Raw genomic sequence first — 27,553 nt, 5'->3', positions numbered from 1 at the left:
AATTTTAAGATTTATATTGTGCAATATACTACAATTATGAAACTTGTTGTTAAATTCAATATTTTTTTTGTTTGTTCATAATTTTTTTCACTCTATATTCTATAACCAATTGGTGCATTGTATAGTGTATGCCCAAAATAAACAGTCAAATGATCTCATATAATCATTGCATAGTAGTCAGATAGTATATGCCCAAAAATTCAAGGTACAAATGTAAAAATTTAGAAAAAAAATCTGATTCTATATATTATGATTTATCAAATCTAAGATCAATTGCATGTTGTAATTTGTTTTTGTCTAATTTGTTATTCTAATTTGTATTCATAGGAGGAGCTCGAAGAGTTAGAGATAACATAGAAGGTTCCTTCAATGCTAGTTCATGTTCCAAAGGAGAAGAATACAATAGGTGCTAATTTTGCAAAAAAAATTTCTGTCTTTTTGAAACAAGTCACTGAACCCGACATTTATGCATCCACACCTAAAAGAAACCAATCAACCCTTTTTGTCTCAATTAAGGCTTGAACATGCAACCTATATGTATGCAGTTTTCAGATGTCAGTGGCGATTAGATATTTGTATCTAGCTTGTTCAGATGTTTGTTTTGACATTCTTGATTTATATGTTACTTGACATTTAGATTATCTGTTACTTGATGTTATTCGACATTTATGTTTATATTACTTGACATTTCGTATTTTATGTTTGATAATATGGTATACAGTTTTATGATATTTATGTTTATATTTGTTTTGTATGTATCGATATATTGTGTTATGTGTATGTATTGATGTTATGTTGTATTATGTGTATGCATGTATCGATGTCTTGTATGTGTATTATGTTGTATGTTGATACGTATCGTATCAATTATTAAATGGTGCAAATTTAAATAATGAAAAAAATTCTAAAAAACTGACAGAAGACTTTCTGCGACCGGTTTTAAGTATCAGTGACCGTTTTTTTGGTTTTAGATACCTATTTTCTGATGTCAGGGAAAATTATCAGCGACCATTTTTTTGGTCGCAGATACATTTTTGCTGACGTCAACAAAAAACTATTAGGGACCGTTTTTTTAAGTATCAGCGACTGTTTTTTTGGTCGCAGATATCTGTTTTTGTGACGTCAGCAAAAAAACAGTGACCAAAACAATTTGGTCGCAGAAAAATTATCAGCGACTGACTGACGTCATTCAGCGACCGGTGACATTAGCAGGAGAGCATCAGTGACCATAGTTTCAGCGACTGGCGCTCCTGTTATCAGCGACCGAAATTCCGGTCGCAGAAACATGGATCTGCTGTAGTGGGATATTGAATATTAAGATGTTTTAATGGAGATATTGGCTATTTTAAAAGTTACCCTGGGTACACAGGAAATTTTCCCAGTATAAAGAATACAGACTTCAGTCGGTCAAACGCTGTGATTTTCAATTTTTTTTAATTTTCACTCGTGTACTTAATTTGGACCCCGTTAATTTTAAACCTCGCTCAAACACAAATAATTTAGATCAGTTTAATTTGAAAGAATCAACTCCAAGTTTTTAATTTTAAACCGCAATAAAAAAAATTCTCAAGTAGTCGACCGTAACCTAATATTTCTTCAAAGACGAAATCTTATATCAATGCTATATATAAATACACAAGAATTAATATTCGATCTAGTGATAAGGCATATTATGTGTCTTCGGATATGAAAAATTAATTATAAGTTTGAAATTTAAATAGAAAAAATATTTCATTATAATAACAAAATATAAAAAGAGTATTAGAAGACTTGACCCCAACTTACTCATTCAAAATACTATAAATACACATACATATATAAGCTATATATAGCCTCTTGGAATACATGCATAAGCTCGCCATGGCCTCTAATTCCCTCTCTCAAAGTGTTCTCTTATTTTCTGTCCTTGTACTCCTCTCCTTTCATCAAGCAAGTGCTAAAAAGGCTCATTTGCATTTCTATTTTCATGAGATCCTTTCAGGATCTAATGCAACTGTGCTGACTGTAGTTAAAGCCCCAAACGGCGATCCATTCAGCTTTGGTGAAATTTCGGTGATTGACAACATGTTGCGGGAAGGCCAAGATCAGAACTCAACATTGATTGGTTATATATTTTCCCGAATAACATTTTATATTATTTTACTTAATTTTAATCTGGTTACTAATTAATGAGCCCTCCCTTTTACTTCAATATTATATTCCTTTTGAGTACTTAATTTCTCTATATCTTCTGAAAAAATGTTTTCATTCATATCCTTTTATTTTATTTATTTCTTTTTTTTTGGAAGATATATATATATATATATATATATATATATATATATATATATATATATATATATATATGAGATAGGCTACGGTGAGTTGAGAAGTAAAATGCGTTTCTACTTCACGCCGTATTTTTATTTTGAAAGCCCAAACGACCGATCCGAACCGTTAGATATTTAATCCATATTGAAATGTGCTTGGAGACCAAATTTTATATTTTTTGGAATTTTTTTACTATTTATTAAGAATTTTTGAAAACTGCTGTTTTGCTGTGAACAGTAAAAAACAGTAAAATTTTGTGAACCCTCAGATCAGCGGCATTCAAAATTGCTTAATAAATAGTAAAAAAATTCCAAAAAATGTAAAATTTGGTCTCCAAGCACATTTCAATATGGAGAACAAGATGAACGGTTCGGATCTACGTTTTGAACTTTAAAATCACAAAATATGAGCGTGAAGTAAAATAGTCGCTTTACTTCGCAACTCACCGTAGCCCAGCTCTATATATATATATATATATATATATATAGAGTAAGGCTATGCTACTTCGCGAATTAAACGGTTTATTTTAATTCGCGCTCATATCTCTAGTTTCAAAATCCAAATAGACGATCCAAACCGTTAGATGTTTAATCTATATTAAAATGTGCTTGGAGACCAAATTTTACATTTTTTAGAATTTTTTTACTATTTATTAAGATGGTTTGAAAATTGCTGTTTTTTAATGGTGCAGAATTTTAATAAAAACAGCGATTTTCAAATCATCTTAATAAATAGTAAAAAAATTCCAAAAAATGTAAAATTTGGTCTCCAAGCACATTTTAATATAGATTAAACATCTAACTGTTTGGATCGGTTATTTGGACTTCGAAACTAGAGATATGAGCGCGAATTAAAACAGCCCGTTTAATTCGCGAAATAGCGTAGCCTTACTCTATATATATATATATATAAGTATTTCTCTTAATTTTCAGTCAAATCTGGAACATTGACATGATGCATGCTTTGTTAAAAGGCACCAATAAAGAAATTGATCGACCATGATGTACATTGAGTAACTTGTAAATGTGATTTTTCAAAGTAGTTGCTATATATATCAAGCTTCTAAATAGCTAGCTATAGCTAAGCTATAGCGCCGCTATAGCGGTTTTGGACCCAAAAAGCTAAGCTACGGGCTAAAACTGCGCTAATCAAGCTACGACCGCTATAGCGGTAATAGCGGTCCGCTATAGCGCGTAGCGGCAATAGCGGTCCGCTATGCTACATGGGTTATAATTTTGCAATTTTTTTTTTTTTCTGAAAACATGATTTTGCAATTTTAATGGGCCTTAATATCTAGATTGGTTTTTTTTTCTTTACTTTATTAAGCTATATCAATACAATGGAACATGTGCGGGCTATACCGCTATATCAATTAAATTTTGTATCATGCATTAATATATGGTAGTGGTATATTTTGAATATAAAATATATCGATAGTTTTTGAATTAGGGATATTTTGAATGACAATTTGAACTTTGTATTGGTTTAATATGAATAATATTAGAACTTCTTAATTAATTTGATATTTTTTTTCTTGATGAGACATTTTTACTAGGCAAAGCCTTCTATGGACATAAGGACCTATTTGTAAAATGAACATATTTTTATTTTTAAAGTTCAAACAGTCGATCCGAACCGTTCATCTTGTTCTCCATATTAATATGTGCTTGGATACCAAATTTTACATTTTTCTGATTTTTTTTACTATTTATTAAGATGGGTACAAAATTCAATGGTCTGAATTTGATATTTTTTATACCCATCTTAATAAATAGTAAATAAATTCAGAAAAATGTAAAATTTGGTCTCCAGAGATATATTAATATGGAGAACAAGATAAACGGTTCGGATCGGCTGTTTGAACTTTGAAAATAAAAATATATTCATTTTACAAATAGGCCCTTATGTCCATAGAAGCATCACTCTTTTTACTATTAGTAGAAATATAAAATATAATTTTTGAAATAAAAAAACGCTATTTATAATAGCTTTCGCTATAGCTCCGCTATTCGCTAAAGCTTTTTTTTTTGTCTCCCCGCTACACCGCTATAAACGCTATTTAGAAGCTTGATATATATATATATATATATGCTAATTACGAGATCGAACAAATGCTACAACAGGTCGTGCTCAGGGCCTCGTCGCAATAGTGGGGAAGGACGGGTCATTAGAGACGATGCTCAACTTCATTTTCAGTGGGGGGAAATACAACGGCAGCACTCTCGCACTATACGGGAGTATTAAATGGGGGCAGCCGATAGAGCGAGCCATCGTAGGCGGTACCGGTATGTTTAGAATGGCAAAGGGATACAGCCTTACCAAGACTGTGTTTACCTCCGCTACCTATGGGGTTTATGAATTTGATATGTATGTCTGGTACAAGGAAATTAATTAAGGAAGATTTTGTGTGTGTGTGTGTGTGTGTTATAAGTTTGAAGACTTTGATGGTTGATGCTTAATAATTAGTTTGATTCAGATGTTTCGTAGACATTGCACGAATTGAAATAAAAATAAAATAAAATGCAACATTGTACGACGTTTCATTAATTTTAGAATTGATATATAGTTGACGCTTGAAAAGGGGTTCTCAACCACCGAAGGACCGTTTTATTAATTTACAATTACATCTTCTTTGCCTCAACTTTTATAATATCGAGTCAAGTACCTCATGGCTCATGCCTAGTAGAATAAATTAATAAAATCACAGAAGACGGACTAGGGACTAGGGTGCAAATTTTAATTTCTACAGAGCTGGAATGAGAGAAATCATATATATATATTTTTTTGGATCCTAGCTATCTCAGAAAAGAAAATCAATAAGGTTGCATCATGTGTTCCGAACCTTCTAAATTAGAAAAAATTTTGAAGGACCTAAATTAGAAAAATTATCTGGGCCCGCCGGCATTTGTCGAATTTCTCCAAAAATGAGGTGAAAAATCGCTCTAAACAATGACAATAAATTAATGTGATGCATTTTATTTGAATTGGAGAATGAAAATTAATACATAATATATATATCGTACTTGTTTAAGATCATTTACAAATCCATGTCCGTACCTCCTGCATAGGTGTCGTCGTTCAATCAATGAAAGCCATCAACCCTTTTATTTTATTTCTCTCAATTCCCGTTTCCTTTCATGTTCGAAGAAAAATTAAGTCGATATGCTTCATTTCTTTGTTCATTTATGAAATTTTAATATTTTTCTTTTTGAGGAAAGAAATTAAACAATTCATCAAGTCTTAATTTCATCTCGATCAGCTTCATATTTAGTCCATTTTTAGTTAACAAAATCAAAGAATTAATGAGAGATTATATTGAACCCTCATTTAGGTTGGCATACAATTGCGGAATAATTAGACCAATTTAAGTTCAACCACTCATGCAAGTGGTAAAACTTATTTTGTTTGTGAGGTCAAAAATATTTTTCAGTATTTTCTCTCTCCTATTTAACATAAACCTCCAAAAATTAAATTCACCAAATAAAAATAATTTCGATCGATCTAATTCCAAATAACCAATTTAATCATCCTTAACTTTAATTAAGCTTCCATCCATCATCCCCTACAGTAAACATATATATATATATATATATATATATATATATAGAGAGAGAGAGAGAGAGAGAGAGAGAGAGAGATGGGCTTGGGTGAGACGCGGAGTATACGCGTTTGGTGCTCTATGGTACATTTTTGTCATTTTGAAAATCCAAACAACCGATCCGAACCGCTCAACACGATCTCCATATTGAAATGTGCTTGGGGACCAAATTTTACATTTTTTGAAATTTTTTTACTATTTATTAAGCCACTTTGAAAATCGCTGATCCGGTGGTCCAGAAATTTTTACTGTTTTTACTGTTCATCCGGATTTTCAGATTTTCAAAGTGGCTTAATAAATAGTAAAAAAATTTCAAAAAATGTAAAATTTGGTCTCCAAGCACATTTCAATATGGAGATCACATCTAACGGTTCGGATCGATTGTTTAGACTTTCAAAATGAAAATATGGCGTGAAGTACAAACGCATGGTGCTCCGCGTCTCACCCATCTCTCTCTCTCTCTCTATATATATATATATAATAATAATAATAATAATAATAATAATAATAATAATAATAATAATAATAATAATAAACATATATAGCCTTTTGGAATTAATCTCTTTTTATCAAAATATTTTCCTTTGTCTCCTGCTCCCCATGGCCTCTTCCTTCTCTCAAACCGTTATATTTTCCGTCCTTGTACTTCTCTCCCTTCATCAAGCATGTGCTAAAAAAGCTCATTTGCATTTCTACTTCCATGAAATCTTTTCTGGACCCGATGCACAGGCCCGGTCCTGGCCCTGGGCCTCAAAATCCAAAAGGGCCCCACAAAAAAATTAGCTATGTTAAAAAAGTCATTTCTAAGTTTCTTCGTTTCACAACAAAGGACTCAGTAAAAAAGATCACATCTTGTTTCTTCCTTTCACAGCATAATCACATCTAATTGCCCCAACATCAACAGGGCCCAACAAAATATGTTCTCTATAATGAATAATCTTAATAAACAGCCTTGTATCAAACTTTGGATTAGTGAGGTACGTATTATGAAATTATTATTCGTTGAGTTATTTGAAAAATTAACGGTTTTAATTTTATTGATTTTTAATTGGTGAAAGTTTTTTAATTGTTGCAAAATTTAATACATGGTCAACATAAATGACATATCTATAAATTTTAGTTTTAATTGGAATAAGCTTTTAATTAACACCAAAACATAATTTTTTTTTTAAGGGTTCATGATGGATGCTACCAGAAAAAATATATTATGAAAAACATCCACTGTATACATCTTACAAAGAAAACATACACAGCCACACCCTCACAGTGCACAGTGCAGTTGTACTGGCACCAGTTACAGAAACATCTGCTTTAGTGTACCAGAAAGAAAATAAAAACAACTAACCAGATCAGTTTCCTCAAGAAAAAACTAACCAGGTCAGTAAAACCAAAAAACCGTAAGAACTCAAACTTTAGCATAACTTGAGCCATAGCTGAACCTCTCTGACAATGCATTCTGCCAACAGCCACGATAAGACCAAACATAATTGTTAATATTATATTTTTCACTGTGGTCGTTACCACAATTGACAATTTTTATCTAATAATTTCTTTTCTTAGATATAGATGAGATCCAGTCACCTAAATTTAAATATCCACATAGAAATATAATCTTCAATCAAATTTCGGACTTAACTCTTCATCAAATAATTTGCCTCGATCAGATAATTCACCATATGAAAAATACAAACATCTAGCGGTACTCTTAATAAAATTCTTTAAAATGTTGGCCTATGGAAATTATGGTTTTGCAATTGGTTGACCTATAGCTAGCTAGATGAGATAATTATAAGTACAAATTTCAATATGGAAATGTATGAATCTCCATTAAAGTTATGGAGTTGGTAAAAATGATGGAACTATATATATAAAGGGTTTAAATTTTTCTCCAGCCCCGGATTCCAAAATCTTCAAGACCAGTCCTACCGATGCAACCGTGATGACTGTGGTTAAAGCTCCAAACACCGACTCATTCAACTTCGGTGCAATTGCGGTGATTGACGACATGTTGCGGGAAGGCCAGGATGAGAACTCGACATTGATCGGTAATTAATACAAATACATGTAATACAAATACCAATGAATTTTTAAGGGTTGTCTATGAAATTTTATAAATCTAGGGTCTATTTTGTGAAATTATGTAATTTAACTTTGTCAGAGTGTCTAACGACGAAAATTCATTAAATTTATGCCATTACTAGGCTTAATAAAAATTCATTGATGTTTAATCAAAATGATGAGGATAATTAAATAGGCAATATTAATATGTACTGATTTTTAAAGCTAACAAATTATTAATTTATTAATATGATTTTGTTAATTTAATTGTCATTAAAATAGCACAATTAAATGTAGTAATAACTTTTAGGCCGAGGTCTAATAAATATTTTATTTTGACAAATCAATTTTGTATCACTTGAGTAATTTAAGTCATGATTTAAGTAACAAATTTTAACTAAATAAAGTTAATTCAGTAATTTAAGTCATCATTCGTCCCACTTCTCTACTTGGTCTTGACTGCAAAAAAATCCAAAAAAATAAAAGGAATGTGATATAAATAATTAAATATAATTACGCGCAACTTGCCAACTCCTCAAGATTTCAACCTCTACCAATTTATTTGGAAAATTGAAGCCAAGTCAAACGCTTCAAATAGTCACTTTTTTTTTAATTGACTAAAAACTAGATGCTTTGTTGTTTTGATGCATCTTAGTTTAAAGGGTGGGTACAATTTGTTGTTTGATTTCGTTGTGTTTATTTATTTATTTTTTTTTGAAAACTTGATAGTAGCTATCAAGGTTCATGAGGGAGAATCAAACTTTCGATCTTTGGGTATAACAACTCTAGGACATTTTCCTAGCCAATTGTGCTACCTCTCCTTTCTCGATTTCGTTGTGTTTATAGTAAGCAAATATTTACCTTGGATGGGAATTGGAATAGTAACTAACAGGATCAAGAAAAACCTTTGATATGTATACAACTCAAAAAATAAGTCGGTAAAGAAATAGTAAACTAAATTTGTCCAACAAATTTTGGTAGTAATTTACAAATACAATGCATAACTATTTAGATAAGCGCAACATTGAAGTTGAAGAAGTATCTTATACCCTTATGCGCACTAATTCAATAATCAATTAATATACATAAAGCACTTTACATTTGCTTAGCAGTTCCAACTTTTTCTCAATATCAAGCAGCAATTCTGAAATTTTCTCTCTCTGTGGATTGTTGTTTCTATCTGTGCAGAGGTAGTCCTATTTGATTGGAAGCTTTCTTTTAAATTTTCAATAGTTACATCTCAATTATAAGTTGCATCTCAATAGTTACATCTCAATTAACTTGTACCAATTGTATTTATTTTAAATTCTGATTCTGAATGAAATATGTACTGCAATAAGTAAACAGAGGATGAAAAAATAATTTGAATTAATTGGACAAACTGTCAGATTTGTAACATGGCAAATGCATGTAGGGAGCCCACTGGTACATAACAATAATTAATTTGATATAAGCAGAATGAAGAGTTAAGATATAGTTTTTCCAAACAGCTTATCTCCAATTGGTACACTCAATTCTCTCTGCTCCACAGCTATATTCATCTCTTCCTAAAAATATAGAAGACAAAAGGGAGTTTAATTCAAATGGTGTGGTAGTCAAGCTTCAATGTAGCCTTGCTTTGAACTTTTTTTCTTTTGAAATAATCGAATTTACTTGACCAAAAGATGATAAGAAAATAACAGAGGGAAAGGCATATTTGTTTCTGTAAAAGTTATAATTTAGTTATATTAGGATCTTATATTACATCATTGTTTCCATCTAACTGATAATCTTTCATGTCAGTAGTAGTTCTTCCAATTGCTATAGCTTCCTACAAAGCTATATAGTTGAATTTACCCAAGAAAGTTGAGGAACAACTCATTAATATTTTTGCAATATCTTTCCTGGTTGAGAGGAGGCTGCATAAAAGACATTTCGATCGGACACATATCACAGACACTATGAATTTCTCAAAAGTCAACAATTAAGAATTTCAATAAAAATAGTTTTCTTACTGTCAAGACTATCGTGCGAATTCACAATCCTTTGAAGCATATGAGCCAGTGAAGTAGATTTGGTTAACAGATGTTGGATTGACCCCCTTGGTTATTTTATTTACCTAAAATTTAGTGAAGATACAACACTGGCAATATTATAAACGACAGTTTGTGGAACCCATATGATGCTTAATTTGTTGGATGAATGATGATCCAAAATTTTAGTATAATATGAACCGACCATTACCTATAATTCCATTAGTTAGAAAAATAAAAATAGATTATACCCATGGAAATAAGAGGATTGAGGTTTTAGAGCATATTTCTCAGCCAATGTGACATTTGTTTGAACCCCCTCTCAAATTGTAGTCAGCAACTAGAAAAGAATATTCAAAATGCATCAACTATTGAAGGTCTCATCTTATTAAAAAAATAGTATAACATAGCGTAAATCTGATAGAGAGAAAGAGAGACTGAGAGAGCATACTTTTGTAAAAACCACTGACCTAATGAGAAGCAGATGAATCTTCATAAGCAAGACAAGCATCACCTTTATTTTTTCCATTTCCGTCAGTGTAATTTTTTTTTATTATATGGCCACTGATCCTTGTACCCTCCTTGCTTCTGCTTGATGCTCCCCTCCTGAACATTCCAACCTAAGTAAAAAGGAAAGAATTAATTATTTCATGATTTGGATGCCAACGCATAAGTCAATTACACATAATCACAACTGCTTGTGTCTATTTCATGCATTTATTGCCGTTCTCATTTAAGCGAGGCATAAAACTAAAATGTTTTTTTTTTTTTGTTTTCCTTCGTTCTGATCCTTGATAAAAATAAAATAGTAGAGACTGCAATCTTAGGCATAAAGAAACAGTGTCGAGACACTCAATTGGAAGATAAAGATAGAAGATGGTTTAGAAAAAAGAAAAGAAAAATCAAGTGTGATTCTTTAGCAGACCAATACCGCAAAAAAGTTTTTGTAACTCATCAATAGAAGCATCAGGGACCAAACTGGAGATATAAATCCTCAAATACTTCATTTACTAAACAAAAGAAGAAGCAAAATGGGACTAAATATGCTGCAAATGTGTTGTCGATTTGCACTCTTGCTATTATCTGAGAATCTTGTGGCTAAATCAGGACAAATAATCCACCTTCATTTTGATTTCCATTGGCTTTTGAATAATAAATTCTACAATATATACAGATATTAGCACTGATACACTGTTAACAGTAGACTGGTTCCCATTTTTTTTTCCCTTTTTCACTTACCAATATTTGTTTTCCTTTGAATGTTGTTTTGTAGTTTAATTGCTTAAATTAGCCCATTTGGAAAAAATTCAGATCGACAAGGACTGATTCTGGTCCGATTCGATCAATTCCGAGTTGAATCGGCCAATTTTCGGAGCCATGGAAAAAATGAAGCAAAGAAGTAGAGGTCAAACAATTTATATGAAAACAGAAAAAATATATGCAACGATAGATTTTAGAAATCTCACCAAGACAGTAGAGAGTAGAGGCCGACAACAACGAAGGAGCTCTTACTTTTTATTGGCCATGCTAAAAATGAGGTTGAGAAAAAAATTGGGCATTTATATTAGATTTGCAATGAATTAAAAATATTGTATATGCAATAATATAAATGTAAATGAAGGTTGATAGATTTAAATTCACAGTTACTATATTAACGGAAAAATTCAGATTGTATCTTGACTGTGCATGATATTCCATAATATGATGAGTTTACTATCTTATATGATCCACAATATTGTGCTTTTCCAATCAGTGTATCAGTACATGTCAGCGCAATGTTCAGTCAATTTTTCATACTGGCAACAATGTTCAATCAATTTAACTGTTTTTTATTAGAGAACAATGCATACCCAATCAGTGTATCAGTACATGTCAGCGCAAACATCAAAACATCTAGATCCAGTTGTGATGTAATTTTGATAGCTTAACAATTTAATCCCTAATCCCAATACAATTCGGTCACAAGCGCATGACCTTATCGCTTAGTAACTTGGGTATCGAACCACAAAGAGGTATTGTAAGTACTGGTTTACCGGTTTTCAATAATCTAGACAAGCAAATATTGAGTGAGTTATTATAATCTGAATTCTAAAGATGCAGGATTAATTAACTAAATGCAGGATGAATTATAAACTAATCCAGACTAAATTCCAGAACCTCAGCCTGAATTCCAGACATAATGCAGATTGAATTATCTGAATGCAACAGAATGCAGATTGAACTCCAGAAACAGAAAATGATGAGAAAAATCAGAGGGAATGAATATCTATGATTATGGTTTCATTATAATACTTTTAATTATGTATTTCTAATTGTTTTTCTAATATTTGGGTTGCAATTGTTGAGGGGGGTGTTATCCTAAGGTATATGTTTATCCACTTTCGCGGCTTCGCACTGTATCTTAGATTAAATAGGTCTCATACATTCATGGCTTACCAGTTTTAATCTAAACCCATTAAGCTATTTGATAACCCGTGATTTTTCCCAAAAACCTTTTGGACTACTTTCGTAGCTCCGAATACTTAAGTTTGTTTATGTTGTTCTAGCAATTCAATTTCTTCTTTCGGTCCATCACCAAATTTACCTAATATTGTTTGCATAACTATCGCTATTTTAAAAAATACTTCTAATATAAATTTCTCCTTTCGGTCTCAATTTATTATTAGTGAATCCCTTAATAAAATAAGAAATAACTAAACAAACCATTCAAATATTAATAAACAAATCAACATCACAACCACAAATAAAATTCAAACAACTAAATTAACATAACAAAAATATCAAGTTACTCCCATATCTCTAGATAAAATGTTTAGCCAAGCATACTTCAATACAAGCACAAGTCATATTTGATTCCATTAAAATTAGAAAAATAAAAAAAAAAGAGAAGAATAAGGACTCCCTTAATCAAGTGCAGCTCTCTCTTCCTTCGATTTGCCTCTGACCCGATTAGCAAAATGAGATGTTTTTCCGTTTTCTTTGTTTCTGGCCGAATTTCCCCCAAGTATTCCCAATGTCGAAATATTAAAAAAAAAATGCTAAAGTAAAGATCCCCCAAATAAAAAATGAAATTCTCAAAATCAAGATGCCCCGTTTTTGCCTCTGGAGCCGAAATATATCAGCTAAATCCAAATTTTTGGTAAGAAATAAATGTGCTACTATGCGCCAGCCAAATCCTTAATTTGCTTAGATTTCAAATGCTTTAATTGGCAGGATGCTTGCACCAGCATGCACCAGCCAAAGACATGCCAAATTTAATTGGTGAGACTTGATGCGGAAATAAATTATGAAATCGCTTAATTAGTCAAATTCAAAGATTGATCTCCTTCATTTGTTTCCTCATTCGGCTTGACATTATTGATTTTCTGTGCACATGCAGATCGCGCGGTTTCGTGCTCCAATCCTACAATAATTAACAACTTGCGCAGTATCTTGTGTCTTGACTAACATTAACTAAAATTAAACGAAATGATAAATAAAATGTAACAAAACATGATAATTAAGGTAAATTTTGAATCAACTATGTGTCAAATAATGCGTTAAATTATGATTTATCAAGTTGGACAATACTTCATTACATAAAATACTACAATAGCCAAAAAATAAGTTCAATAATTTCATACATGATCATTGATCCAAACCTGCTGATATATAATGGTCAGCTGTTGCGCCAAGTCGAGAACCTTGGCCTCTTTCACCAATCACTCCTTGAGTCCTTGTCCTCCTCAATCACTCCATAAGTCCTTGTCCTCCTCCAGCATCCTGGACCCTGCCACTGATCCACCTCCTCCCCACCCGTTAACCACTGTCTGTTTAATATTACTTTACATGCCAAGAAAGTGAAGGATTTCATGATGCGGCAAGGCGATAAATTCAAAAATTTTGACCTTCTTACAAGCATCTACGGATCTACTTTATTATGCTAATTCTATTAAAGCAATTCAAATGCATGCAAATGGATATCTACTCATTCATTCATCACAAATCTATTTACTAAAGGTGATTTGGATATACCTCTACCAAATGTCAATTTGGTAAATAGAGAGAAGTCGAATTCTCTTCTAGATCTCTTGGATACATTCGTTTGTCGAAATGGCCTCCTAGTGTTCACCTTGAACTAAACAAGGATTAGAAAGATCTTGCTAGAGATCTTAATCTAATCTAAGCTTAGAACCTAGTTAATAACCCTTCTTGTTCTTCTACTAATTCTTCATTAGAGAAATCAATAATATGAGAGGAAGAGGGATGGCGGCTAGGAGGGAGAGGAAGAGAAGGAAATAAATTTTCAGAAAATTTCTTTCTTGCTTCTCGCTTGTTGAATACCTTCTCTACCTCTCATTATATACAAATATACTAGGATTTCCATTGTATAACCTTCCTAGTATAATTCTCTTTATTAAAAGAGCCAACCCTAGCCGCTGCTACAGTGCGCGCTACAGTAACAGCTACAGTGCGCGTTACAGTAACTGCTACATTGCCAATCTCAACTCATATTCATTTTGGGTTTTAATAAACTTATGTTATAACAATGTTTTGCACATTATTAATTATGTGTCATGTATATTATACTATATAATATGCACTATATTATACCAAATAATATATATGCACACTTCTCATAAATTTATCTTCGTTCTAAGCAGTCATGATATTTATTTATCACATATATATTATTTCATGTCATATGAAACAATATACATCATATAAATAAAATATCCTTCTTGTTTCTCGTTCAGTTGGTGTGACCTATATGGAGGATCTATGTTATGTTGGCAATGGCATAAAACATTTTATTACCATAAACTATAAGCGGTATTCTAGCTATACATTATAGTTACCCAAATAACATAGATGTAAAGTATCATTTTTACAATACATGATCCTTTAAAGTAACGTTACAAATAACATTACTTGTGTCTATTCCTTGCCACATGATATTATGAATAATATACAAAGTCGGACTGTGTCATCTTTGTATTATATTTGTTTCTTGGTCTCTTAAGTAAATTATAAATATATAAATGCACTTCAGTTATATTGCATGCATTATAATTCTACTTTACCAAGGGGCCCATAAAATATCATCACTCATTATAAATGAGGGGCAATGATACTATTGACATATAACTTTCTCCCGCACAAGTTATATACAAGGAACTAATATTTTTATCACCACTTATGATAAGCAGCTTTTAATACTAATTACATTATACATTTCTCATGTGAAAAAGAAATACATCTCATATCTTAGAATTATGAGACACAATGAAAATATTAATGACACTAACATAACCCATATAATATTTTCATTCGTTAGGTCTGTTCAATATATGAAACCTTTCATATACTAATGTTATTAAACGATAAACCTTTATCAACATTTATAGAACTACAATGTACTTTAATCAACATGACAAACTTATCATGGTATATTAGTGTTCCATGCTAATAACCAAGTTTGTGAACATTTTAGAGATTTATGTTTGTCATCATATAGAGTTCTATGGTTCAAGACCAAGAGCATCTTCTTGAACACTTCTATAGATAAACATAAATTTCATGGAACAAAATGCATGTAGCATCCAATTCATAAACATAACATGTAAAAGTGATCAACATAAGATAACTTTCAGAACACATATCTAACAGAAAGTCCGTACCGCCTTTTACGGACACACTACCCAACAAACCATCTCTCACTACCTTGAAGATGACTTTGCACCGACAACCCCTCATCTGAATCTGTCTCATTGTCTGTTTGGGAATGAGATGAAGCTGCTGCAGGGTCCCGCAAGAAGGTGCGCAGCGCAATGCAGCCAACGATAGGGTGAGCTGCAAGTCGGCGCAGGTAGGTACTTAAGGAATTCCTCCGTTGGTCCACAAATTCATGCCTTAGCATCACCTAAATCAAGTTATAAATTTAATATATTTTTTTAGTACACTTTATCTGCATAATTTGGTATTCCTTTGAGGATTATACCAATTACTATGAATATGTTTCCCATACATTTCAGTATCTAAGAAATGTCAGGTTTATTGTTTGCTCAAAGTTTCATTGAATGTATTATGACCTCAAATTTTTAGACCAATTTTGTATCATTAAGCCTATGTTTGAAAGAACAATAAGTGATTTATAGCATAAGCTGCCATTAGTAATTTTTATTAAAAAAAAAGGTTGAGTGAGTCATGACTATTAAAATTATCTAATCCAAACAACTAATAATCCTATCAAAATATTTAATTATTGAGCTTCAATAAGGTAATTGCAAAAATCTGGCCATTGATGAGGTCACATACATCCAAAATTAAGGTATTAAGTGTGAAATGAAACACCTTGACGAGCCAGCTTGTTTGATAAATTGACTAATTAATAAGTGTGAAAGCAAACCTTTAATTTCACTTCCCTGATAATCGGCCCCTTTCTGACGTTCATACATACCTCATAATCTAATTTTGTTGTAGCTAGATTTGCTTAATTTTATATTGATTTTTTGTCTTCTATTTCTTGTTTGATTAAATTGCGAAAACCAATTAAAAAACAGAATCAAAACAAACCAATAAAAATATAATGTTAATTCTGGAGTTCTCCCAACCTAACAGATTATTTACTAAGTGTTATCCATAGTTTCAGATTAAAACAAATTTAAAATGAAAAAAAAAACTTGCCAAGTTTGAGTGCCGTAATTGTGAAGAAACGCAGACAACTCCGCTTGAATCTGAAAGGAATTCAACTCCCCCAAGCTAACTCAAAATTTTGACTTTAGATTTGGATCCTTAGATCAGCTTAATTGGCACGAAATATTAAAGAAGCCGCATTTCATGATTTTCATCTCACGCCGAATTGGTCAGATTCTGATTAACGAAATATTAAAGAAGCTAACTCAAATCTTGTAATTTGCTTCTAGAGTTTAAAATTTCAAATCCAACATGTGTATTGAATTTTGAAATATTGACTACTGATCAAGTCTTTTAACAATATATATGTATGTTATAGTTAAATATTGAAGTCAGTCGATGTGCATCCTATCCAGTGTGGACACAGCATAGACGAAATTGACAACTGTTGCAGAGAGAATTTTGTGTTCGTAGTTCAAAGTTTGAACCGGAAAAAATAGTACCGATTCAAAAATATTAATTTGAGTATGTTCCTTCTCCAGTTGTCTATTGCAAAGGTGAGGTCCACATACAGAATGAATAGAAACAAAAAAAAATGTCAACTTCTCTTTCTCTCTACACCTTAATTCCCGAGTTTTTTAAAAATACCCAAATTAATTAATATTTTATTATAAATAACCAGAACTTTAGCAAAATTATATTTCTACCCAAACCGTAAGGAAATCTTACGGTTTGGATTAAAAATTCAAACCGTAAGATTTCCTTACGGTTTGGAAATTTTTTTTTTTTTTTTCAAACCGTAAGATTTCCTTACGGTTTGGATTTTTTTTTTTTTTTTTTAATTTTTTAAATTTTTTTTTTTTTCCAACTTTGCATCTCTGATTAACATATCAAAACATCTTCAAAAATCATGAAAATTTACCGACATGTATTCTTGACTTCATACAATAAGACTGTGAAGTTTCATACAAAATCTCAAAACAGATCGTAAGATATCGGCTCTCAAAAATTGATCGAACTGCTGAAAGAGTGCTTCTGAGTCCAAATTTGCACCTCTGGTTAACATATCAAAACACCTTCAAAAATCATGAAAATTTACCGACATGCATTCTTGACTTCATACAATAAGACTGTGAAGTTTCATACAAAATCACGAAACAGATCGTGAGATATCGACTTTCAAAATTTTGTTTGATTGCATCTATTCTTCAAATGTGGTTCCAAAATACAAGTAGATCGTCTCACAAGTACAATTACGTCTCAATTTGTATTTTGTCTTTTCATCATCTCCAGTCACTCAAGTACTGGCCTAGCTAGAACAATGTTTTATTTATTTACCATGTTGCTTTGTATGAGTGCATCGGCACCAAAATAATTTCAGTACAAACACCCAAAAAATTTCAATATAAAGAAAAGAAATTAATAAAATCACATGTTATGTTGGTCCTATAAAACCTTGTACTAATCTAGTTAACACATCAATCAGTCACAAATCTATAAAAACATTGGGTATAAAACCATGCCATCTTATCTATTTCGCTTTCAACAGCTTTTAGTGGGGTTATGATCTATAATGAGAATCGTGTTTCTCTGAGGCAGAAACAAACAAGCAACTCAGGTGTGGTCTGAATTCTCAACCAAAAACCTCTAGATGCAAGTATCTCATGTACTTGGTGAATTTGTGTTGGGAATTGATGATTGGAAGGCCAATATTTGAGTTACACTATTTAATGGTGAATTTTCTCAAGGTGATGCTCAAACCGTAAGCAGAGAGAGAGAGCTGGTACCTGGTCAAGGGCAGAGGTGAAGGGGGAGGTGGCAGCAGTGAAGGACGAGGTGGCAGCGGAGTGGAGAGAGTGGCGGCGAGGGAGAGGCATCACCGGCGGCTACGGGCGGAGGGGCGGAGCACTCTTCTCTTTTTTTTTCTTTTTCTGTTTTCTGTCGGAGAGGCCAGTGAAGGGCGAGGTGGCAGCGGAGTGGAGAGAGTGGCGACGAGGGAGAGGCGTCACCGGCGGCTACGGGCGGAGGGGCGGAGCACTCTTCTCTTTTTTTTTCTTTTTCTGTTTTCTGTCGGAGAGGCCAGTGCCACGCAGGGGAGAAGAGTCACGGGTTTAAACCCGTTTTCGGACCGTAAGATTTCCTTACGGTTTGAAATGTTAATTCGGACCGTAAGATTTCCTTACGGTTTGAAATGTTAATTTGGACCGTAAGATTTCCTTACGGTTTGAATTTTTAATCCAAACCGTAAGATTTCCTTACGGTTTGGGTAAAAATATAATTTTGCTAAAGTTCTGGTTATTTATAATAAAATATTAATTAATTTGGGTATTTTTAAAAAACTCGGCCTTAATTCGTTTGGGAATACTCAAACTGGAACTGGGATACAACCGGAGAAAAAACAACAAAATTGTTCGCTATCCTTTGTAGCAAAACTGGAGAAGCTTATATTTGTCGCTAGATCTAGAGTACAATTGTTTACCTCTACCCCAAACTCCAGAAGAAAGAAAATATTTTTTTAAGCGATACTATTTTTTTAATTGGGAAAAATGCTAATGATACTAATTAGTATCGATATAATTTTTGAAGCTGTATTATTTTCTCAATCTGTGAGGATTTAATCCCATTCTATATGTGCAGTTAAAATTTATCAAATTTCAAGGACTCTAAAATAATTTTTTTTTAAAAAAAAAAAACCATCGTGAAATTATAAAATTTCGAAAACCAACTTTGATTACAATTTTTTCTTTACAAAAAACAACACCACCGAAAATGATTCTCGGTATTGAATTTTGAAAACCGGGCTTCATAATTAATCAGTATTGAATTTAAATCTATTTTGAATCTTTCTTTGCTAGAATGCCATAGACAATCTAAAAAAATAAAACTGAATATTTAGTTCGGTTTGAAGAATTAAAAACCGGACATCAAACTCGGTTTGAAAGAGAGTGAAAATAATTAATAGCAAAAAGATTAATAGCAAACTTTTGGTATGACAAAAACTAAAATAAATAATAAACAACACCATAGACCATTTACGGTTTGGCAAAAGAGAAATATTCTGGTACCCCGAGCCACTAAATTCGAGCCTGTTCCCGAACTGGTTTAACTGGATTTAACCGTCCGCTAATAACGGTAATTTATTAATTTGCCATTAATTAATACATCGCTGTTTTAACGCAACACCGTTTTAATTTGATTGTTTTAAACGTTAGCTTTGTATGCTTTTGTACTGTGTTTTAATTTCGTGGGCAGTTTGTTAGGAGCAGTTGTAATCACCAATTCCCGAGCTAGTCCCCCAGCTTATTAACGGTCATTTAATTATTTGCTAACTACTTAAGTACTTTAACTAGTTAAACTAGTTATAAGTACTTTAAAGTACCTAAATTAGAAGTTTTGATAAAAAAATATCAAAATAGTAAATACTTCATGGTTATATACCCAATTTTGCCCACTTAATTTTATGGACTCAAACTCAATTAATTATATTCAAATTGATTTTTGAACTTTTAATGAATAATTTATTGACATTCAAATTATATCTGAGTAAAGATTAAATGACAAGCGTTATTTAATTATTTAGTATTAACAAAATTAAGATCTTATAATTAATTTGATTTGGAACATACATCCTCTTGTATAGAAAACATTATCTTTATTTTGGTTTTCTTATTGACATCCAAATTGAATTTTGAGCTACATTACATACAAGTGTACAACAAACATTGCAGCAAACAAACTGCATTATTATTATTTTTTTATTCGTGCTATCTCTATTAAACATCTGAATCAAAGAATCAACTTTATACTATAAAAATAATAATAATAACTCAAGTTTCCTTCATTTCCTAGTACCAGATATACACATCAAATTCAACAATATTTTTGGTAGCGGAGGAAACCACAGGCTTCTCAAGGCTGTATCCCCTGGCCATTCTAAACATACCGGTACCGCCTATGATGGGTCGCTCTGCCGGCTCTGCCCGCACAACCCTCCCATAGATTGCAAGAGTGCTGTTGTTGTATTTCCCCTCAGTGAAAACAAAGTTGAGCATCGACAGTAGTGACCCGTCAAACCCCACTGCGCTGACAAGGCCCTGAGCACGACCTGTTTTAAAAACATTTTTTCAGAAGATATATAGAAATTAAGCAATCTCAAAAGGACCAAATTAAAAGAATGATATAATATAATGTTATTTGGATTAATTAATTACCGATTAGTGTGGAGTTTTCATCCTGGTCTTCGCGCAACATGTTGTCAACGACGCCAATTGCACCACGGGTGAATGAGTCGCTATTTGGGGCTTTAACTACAGTCATGGCGGTTGCATTGGATCCAGAAAGGATTTCATGGAAGTAGAAATGCAAATGAGCCTTTTTAGCACAGGCTTGATGAAGAGAGAGGAGTACAAGGAGGGAAAAAAAAACTGTTCGACAAAGGGAAGAGGCCATGGCGAGCAAATTAATTAAAGGAATCACTACTTCTTGGTGAATTCTAGAGGCTATCTATATGTGTAGTATTTATATTGATTGATTGATCATGATATGATCATGATAAGATTTAATTGGTTATAACTAGTCAAAAGGTCAAGCCGACAAAAAAAGACTTGATAATCGGTAACCATATTCGGTTTTCTTATTTGTCAAACGGATGACCAATTTCAGTTTGATTGATTTATTTATTTCTTTTTGTCAAACCAAAGACCATCTTCGGTTTGTTTATTTTTTTATTTTATTTTTCTCTTCATGCTGCAAAAGACTATACAATAAAGAAAAATTTGTACTGTTAGTGTACTGTATGAAGTAAAACCTGCTCGATTTGTCGCCGACATTCTAGAAAGTTGGAGGATGCGCGTGGGTATTTTGTTTAAGGTACAATTATCAGCTTCCTAATTTTAAATAGCTAACTATAATTACGTTATAGTTGTACTATAATTTTTTCGGATCTTAAAAACTATAGCGTTATAATTACTATCTAGAACCTTGATATTTATTTATGTATGGATAAGCAATGCTATACCTAGACTAGTAAAATGATGTCGAAATCAATTACGTAGAAAACTTTAAAAATAGGACAAATGAAAGTCAACCCTCTGTATTATATTGTATTAATTTACATGCAGTCAGAGTTTGATATATATATATTGGCCGTCGTTGACTAGTATAATCAACCTACAATTAATGCGTGCATGCATTGACATTATCCAATTATTTATTTATTTTTCTTTTTTACATTAAAACCGTAGGCATCACATTATCCAATTCACCAAAACTACGCGTGCACCCTTTTAATCGTTGAATTTTTTCTAAAACATTTTTTTTTTTTTGCTCTCTTGTAGGATTGAGATTTCTATTCCGAATAATTCCGAATAATTCCAGAATTATACCCGAATTATTCTTGAATCATGAATTTTTAACCTCGTCGAATCGAACCCAAATAATTTATTTGTCCCTATGCAACTAAATACAATTAGGTTAGATTAACTTTCAGTCGAGCGACTAAAATTCGGTATCTATTTAACTGGATCTGAATTTTTCTCCTACCGCCCCTAGACTTTAATTCCTTCCATTTCTTTTTTTTTTCTTTTTGGGTGCATTCATCCAAGTAATAATTGAAAGATCTAAAAGGATATCCTCCGTCAACATCCTTTTATAGAAATAGAAATTGTGATCCATATAAAGATTGTAGTTAACTGCTATTATGACAAGAGACCAAAAGTTAAGAATGCATCAATGAAATTGGTTTACGGAACTGTGGTTCTTTTCTTTTAATTTTCTTTGTTTTTTTGTGAGGAAATAATTATGTACAGGAGATTCTTAGGAAGCAAGGAAGATTCCAAACGGGGGATCGAGGTTGCTTATTTATAAAAGAGTTGATAATAGTACCCGCGCAACAATACCCGCACTATACCCGCAGGGGGACCACCGAAAATTAAATATTAAAATATAACTTCTTGTGGGGATTGCAAAAACTGCACAATTCGAATTTTTTTTCCTAAAGTATTAATACCTATGAACGGAAGTATTTATACCTATGTACAGAAGTATTTATACTTATGATGTGAACAGTTATTTATTGTGTGGATTATGTAGTGTCAAGATAACAATACTCGCGCTACAGTATCCGAGGACCACCGAAAATTAAATGTATAAATATAACTTCCTATGGGAACTACAAAAACTCCACAATTTGATTTTTTTTTTAAGTATTAATATTTATGCAATTTTCTCTTTCAAATTAGATCCATAATGACGTACTTTCAGGCTTGTCGTCACGCAAGTGTTATACCTCGCCGTACAAGTATTTATATCTACACTTGCAAGTATTTTTTACATATAACACTGAAAGTATTAATATCTAAATATTGAAAGTATTTATACTTATACACTGAAGTATTTATACCTATGAGGTAACTATGTTTATTAGAGGAAAGTTGACGCGTGAATAATTGGGGAACTCGAAAAGAGATTATCATAACAAGTTACGCATCAAAGTATTAACATCTTACTTTTTTAAGTGCTAATAACTTATCTTCTAAGTATTTATATCTACGAAGGTATAAATATATAAGTATTTTTTACATATGACACAGAAAGTATTAATATTTAGACACAGAAAGTATTTATATCTATGCACTGAAGTATTTATTTTTATGAGATCAACTATTTTTGTTAGAGAAAGGTTGACGCGGAATTAGTGCCGGGACTTTGAAAGGGGAACCATATAATTAGTGAAGACCATAGAGAAAGGGTACTGCTAGGATTTTAGAATAATAATTAGTTGAGACTATATAATATATTTTTAGAATAATAATTAGTGAGGATCATAACACATTGTTTTTTAAGCCCGGGTACTGTAGCGCGGGTACAGTGCGGGTACTGTAGCGCGGGTACAAAAATAATTATTCTATTTATAAACACCTGAATATCAGAATAATTATAGATTTAATTATGTATTCAAATATTTAAGGAAGCTGATAACAGTACCCGCACTGTACTCGTAGAGAGAACCACCGAAAATTAAATGTGAAAATTTTTTTTTGTGGAGATCACAATTAACATCTATATATGCATGGAAGTATTTATAATTCTATAATTCTATTTTTTTTTCCTAAAATATTAACATCTATATATACATGGAAGCATTTATACATATGTACGGAAATATTTATAACTATGAGGTGAACAATTATTTAATGAGCGGATAGCCGAGTACTGTAGCTCGGAGATAATAGTACCCGCAAGGTAGCCGAGTACTTGTTTAAGATCATTTACAAATCCATGTCCGTGCCTCCTCCAATCAAGGCCATCAACCCTTTTATTTTATTTCTCTCAATTATATTCCTGTTTCCTGTCATGTACGAAGAAAAAGTCAATATACTTCATTTCTTTGATCATTTACAAAATTTTAATATTTTCCTTTTTGAGGAAAGAAATTAAACAATTCATCAAGTCTCAATTTCATCTAGATTGATCGGCTTCATATTTAGTCCATTTTTAGTTAGCAAATAAAATCCAAGAATGAGATATTATATTGAACCCTCATTTAGGTTGGCATGCAAATGCGGAATAATTAGACCAATTTAAGTTCAACCACTCATGCAAGTGGTAAAACTTATTTTGTTTGTGAGGTCAAAAATATTTTTCAGTATAATTTTCTCTCTCCTGTTTATCACAAACCTCCAAAAATTAAATTCACCACATAAAAATAATTAATTTCGATCGATCTAACTCCAAATAACCAATTTAATCATCCTTAACTTTAATTAAGCTTCCATCCATCATCCCCTACAGTAAACATATATAGCCTTTTGGATCGAATTAATCTATAAGTTTTATCAAAAGATTTTCCTTAATTAATTTGTTTCCTGCTCCCCATGGCCTCTTCCTTCTCTCAACCCGTTATATTTTCCGTCCTTATACTCCTCTCCCTTCATCAAGCATGTGCTAAAAAAGCTCATTTGCATTTCTACTTCCATGAAATCCTTTCTGGACCCGATGCAACCGTGATGACTGTAGTTAAAGCTCCAAACACCGACTCATTCACCTTCGGTGCAATTGCTGTGATTGACGACATGTTGCGGGAAGGCCAGGATGAGAACTCGACATTGATCGGTAATTAATACAAATACATGTTATTGTTCTTTTAATTTGGTTCATAATGAGCCCTCCTTTTAACATTAGTCCTCATTAATTAATTTTGAGATTGCTTAATTTCCATAAATCTGCTGACACTAGTACAAAAAACTCCTTCACTGACTGTTAAAATACCCCTACACCGACTGTTATAGCGGCGTCAGTAAAACCAGCGCCAGTGAAGATTACCTTTTACTGACTCTCTAAAAACAGTCAGTGTTGAGCACCAACACCGTCTCTTTTGAAAAACAGTCAGTGTTGAGCATCAACATCGACTCTTTTGAAAAACAGTCAGTGTTGAGCACCAACACCGACTCTTTTGAAAAATAGTCAGTGTTGACACCAACACCGACTCTTTTGAAAAATAGTCAGTGTTGAGCACCAACACCGACTGTTTTTCAAAAGAGTCAGTTGGTCCAAAATTTTAATACAGATAGAATAACTTGTAAATGTGAATTTACAAACTAGCTAGTTGCTAAATGGTCAATGCTAATGAGAAGGAAATGACAGAATAGGTCGTGCTCAGGGCATTGTCGGGGTAGTGGGGAGGGACGAGTCGCTAGAGACGGTTCTCAACTTCATTTTCACTGAGGAGAAATACAACGGCAGCACTCTGGCGGTATACGGGAGAATTATGCGGGATGCAGCAATAGAGCGAGCTGTCATAGGCGGTACTGGTATGTTTAGGCTGGCAAAGGGATACAGCCTTGCCAAGCCTGTACTTACCTATGCTACCAAGTTGGTTTATGAATTTGATGTGTATGTTTGGTACAAGGAAATTAAGCAAGATTGATTTTTTTTTTTTATAGTAAAAATATAGTTTGATGGTTCATACTGCAAGATTGATTTTTGTTGATCCAACATGATGAAATAAGAATTTATAATTAGTATGTTGTTTGTGATTTTTAAGAGTTGTCTATGAAATTTTCTAAATCTAGGGTCTATTTTGTGAAATTATGTAATTTAACTTTGTCAGAGTGTCTAACGACGAAAATTCATTAAATTTATGCCATTACTAGGCTTAAGAAAAATTCATTGATGTTTAATCAAAATGATGAGGATAATTAAATAGGCAATATTAATATGTACTGATTTTTAAAGCTAACAAATTATTAATTTATTAATATGATTTTGTTAATTTAATTGTCATTAAAATAGCACAATTAAATGTAGTAATAACTTTTAGGCCGAGGTCTAATAAATATTTTATTTTGACAAATCAATTCTGTATCACTTGAGTAATTTAAGTCATGATTTAAATATCAAAAATCCAAAAAAAATAAAAGGAATGTGATATAAATATAATTACGCGCAATTTGCCGACTCCTGAAGATTTCAACCTCTACCAATTTATTTGGAAAATTGAAGCCAAGTCAAACGCTTCAAATAGTCACTTTTTTTTTTTTTTTTTTAATTGACTAATAATAAGTGTGAAATGAAACAGCTTGTTGGATAAATTGACTAATAATAAGTGTGAAATGAAACAGCAAACCTTTAATTTCACTTCCCTGATCCTCGGCCCCTTTCTGACGTTCATACATACCTCATAATCTAATTTTGTTGTAGTTATATTTGCTTAATTTTATATTGATTTCTTGTCTTCTATTTCTTGTTTGATTAAATTGCGAAAACCAATTAAAAAACAGAACCAAAACATACCAATAAAAATATAATATTAATTCTGGATTATTTACTAAGTGTTATCCATAGTTTCAGATTAAAACAAATTTAAAATGAAAAAAAAAACTTGCCAAGTTTGAGTGCCGTAATTGTGAAGAAACGCAGACAACTCCGCTTGAATCTGAAAGGAATTCAACTCCCCCAAGCTAACTCAAAATTTTGACTTTAGATTTGGATCCTTAGATCAGCTTAATTGGCACGAAATATTAAAGAAGCCGCATTTCATGATTTTCATCTCACGCCGAATTGGTCAGATTCTGATTAACGAAATATTAAAGAAGCTAACTCAAATCTTGTAATTTGCTTCTAGAGTTTAAAATTTCAAATCCAACATGTGTATTGAATTTTGAAATATTGACTACTGATCAAGTCTTTTAACAATATATATGTATGTTATAGTTAAATATTGAAGTCAGTCGATGTGCATCCTATCCAGTGTGGACACAGCATAGACGAAATTGACAACTGTTGCAGAGAGAATTTTGTGTTCGTAGTTCAAAGTTTGAACCGGAAAAAATAGTACCGATTCAAAAATATTAATTTGAGTATGTTCCTTCTCCAGTTGTGTATTGCAAAGGTGAGGTCCACATACAGAATGAATAGAAACAAAAAAAAAATGTCAACTTCTCTTTCTCTCTACACCTTAATTCGTTTGGGAATACTCAAACTGGAACTGGGATACAACTGGAGAAAAAACAACAAAATTGCTCGCTATCCTTCGTAGCAAAACTGGAGAACCTTATATATGTCGCTAGAGTACAATTGTTTACAAGTTTTTTAGTCTCTCTACCCCAAACTCGAGAAGAAAGAAAATATTTTTTTAAGCGATACTATTTTTTTAATTGGGAAAAATGCTAATGATACTAATTAGTATCGATATAATTTTTGAAGCTGTATTATTTTCTCAATCTGTGAGGATTTAATCCCATTCTATATGTGCAGTTAAAATTTATCAAATTTCAAGGACTCTAAAATATATATATTTTTTTTTTAAAAAAAACCATCGTGAAATTATAAAATTTCGAAAACCAACTTTGATTACAATTTTTTCTTTACAAAAAACAACACCACCGAAAATGATTCTCGGTATTGAATTTTGAAAACCGGGCTTCATAATTAATCAGTATTGAATTTAAATCTATTTTGA

At 32.1% G+C, this 27,553-nt stretch overlaps 2 protein-coding genes, 1 long non-coding RNA gene and 1 pseudogene across 5 annotated transcripts; 2 read left to right on the top strand and 2 right to left on the bottom strand.

Annotated features, from left to right (window-relative positions):
* The first annotated feature begins 1,860 nt into the window (after positions 1-1,860).
* LOC144566013 (dirigent protein 2 pseudogene) lies at positions 1,861-4,705 on the top strand (annotated as a pseudogene).
* Positions 4,706-9,347: 4,642 nt separating this feature from the next.
* On the bottom strand, positions 9,348-13,713 carry LOC144566537 (uncharacterized). Of its 3 annotated transcripts, XR_013515215.1 has the most exons (5): positions 13,620-13,713; positions 11,445-11,505; positions 10,430-10,584; positions 9,711-9,776; positions 9,348-9,513 (listed from the first exon to the last, which is right to left on the bottom strand). It is a non-coding gene; the product is annotated as an uncharacterized LOC144566537 (long non-coding RNA). The 3 variants fall into 3 exon arrangements; XR_013515217.1 differs by lacking the exon at positions 9,711-9,776 and having other exon boundaries at positions 10,449-10,584; XR_013515216.1 differs by lacking the exon at positions 9,348-9,513 and having other exon boundaries at positions 9,522-10,064.
* Positions 13,714-20,304: 6,591 nt separating this feature from the next.
* LOC144566541 (dirigent protein 11-like) lies at positions 20,305-21,061 on the bottom strand. Its single transcript, XM_078316578.1, has 2 exons — positions 20,805-21,061; positions 20,305-20,698 (listed from the first exon to the last, which is right to left on the bottom strand). The coding sequence occupies exons 1-2, from the start codon at positions 21,040-21,042 to the stop codon at positions 20,439-20,441; spliced, it is 498 nt and encodes a 165-aa protein (XP_078172704.1). The 5' UTR covers positions 21,043-21,061; the 3' UTR covers positions 20,305-20,438.
* Positions 21,062-24,456: 3,395 nt separating this feature from the next.
* On the top strand, positions 24,457-25,525 carry LOC144566802 (dirigent protein 11-like). The gene is made up of 2 exons (XM_078316827.1): positions 24,457-24,705; positions 25,242-25,525. The coding sequence occupies exons 1-2, from the start codon at positions 24,468-24,470 to the stop codon at positions 25,517-25,519; spliced, it is 516 nt and encodes a 171-aa protein (XP_078172953.1). The 5' UTR covers positions 24,457-24,467; the 3' UTR covers positions 25,520-25,525.
* The last annotated feature ends 2,028 nt before the right edge of the window (positions 25,526-27,553 follow it).

Source organism: Carex rostrata, chromosome 15 (assembly GCF_964058835.1).
Source record: "Carex rostrata chromosome 15, lpCarRost1.2, whole genome shotgun sequence".
In the NCBI taxonomy this organism is placed as follows: Eukaryota; Viridiplantae; Streptophyta; class Magnoliopsida; order Poales; family Cyperaceae; genus Carex; species Carex rostrata.
Note: the sequence above shows the minus strand (reverse complement) of the source record. Positions and strands in the feature narration are given on the sequence as shown.

Bases quoted from the DNA above. Each gene is read 5' to 3' on its own strand.
- LOC144566541 (XM_078316578.1), bottom strand. From the start codon at position 21,042: ATGGCCTCTTCCCTTTGTCGAACAGTTTTTTTTTCCCTCCTTGTACTC. The intron at 20,699-20,804 runs GTAATTAATTAA...TTTTTAAAACAG, and splicing joins TGAAAACTCCACACTAATCG to GTCGTGCTCAGGGCCTTGTC.
- LOC144566802 (XM_078316827.1), top strand. From the start codon at position 24,468: ATGGCCTCTTCCTTCTCTCAACCCGTTATATTTTCCGTCCTTATACTC. The intron at 24,706-25,241 runs GTAATTAATACA...ATGACAGAATAG, and splicing joins TGAGAACTCGACATTGATCG to GTCGTGCTCAGGGCATTGTC.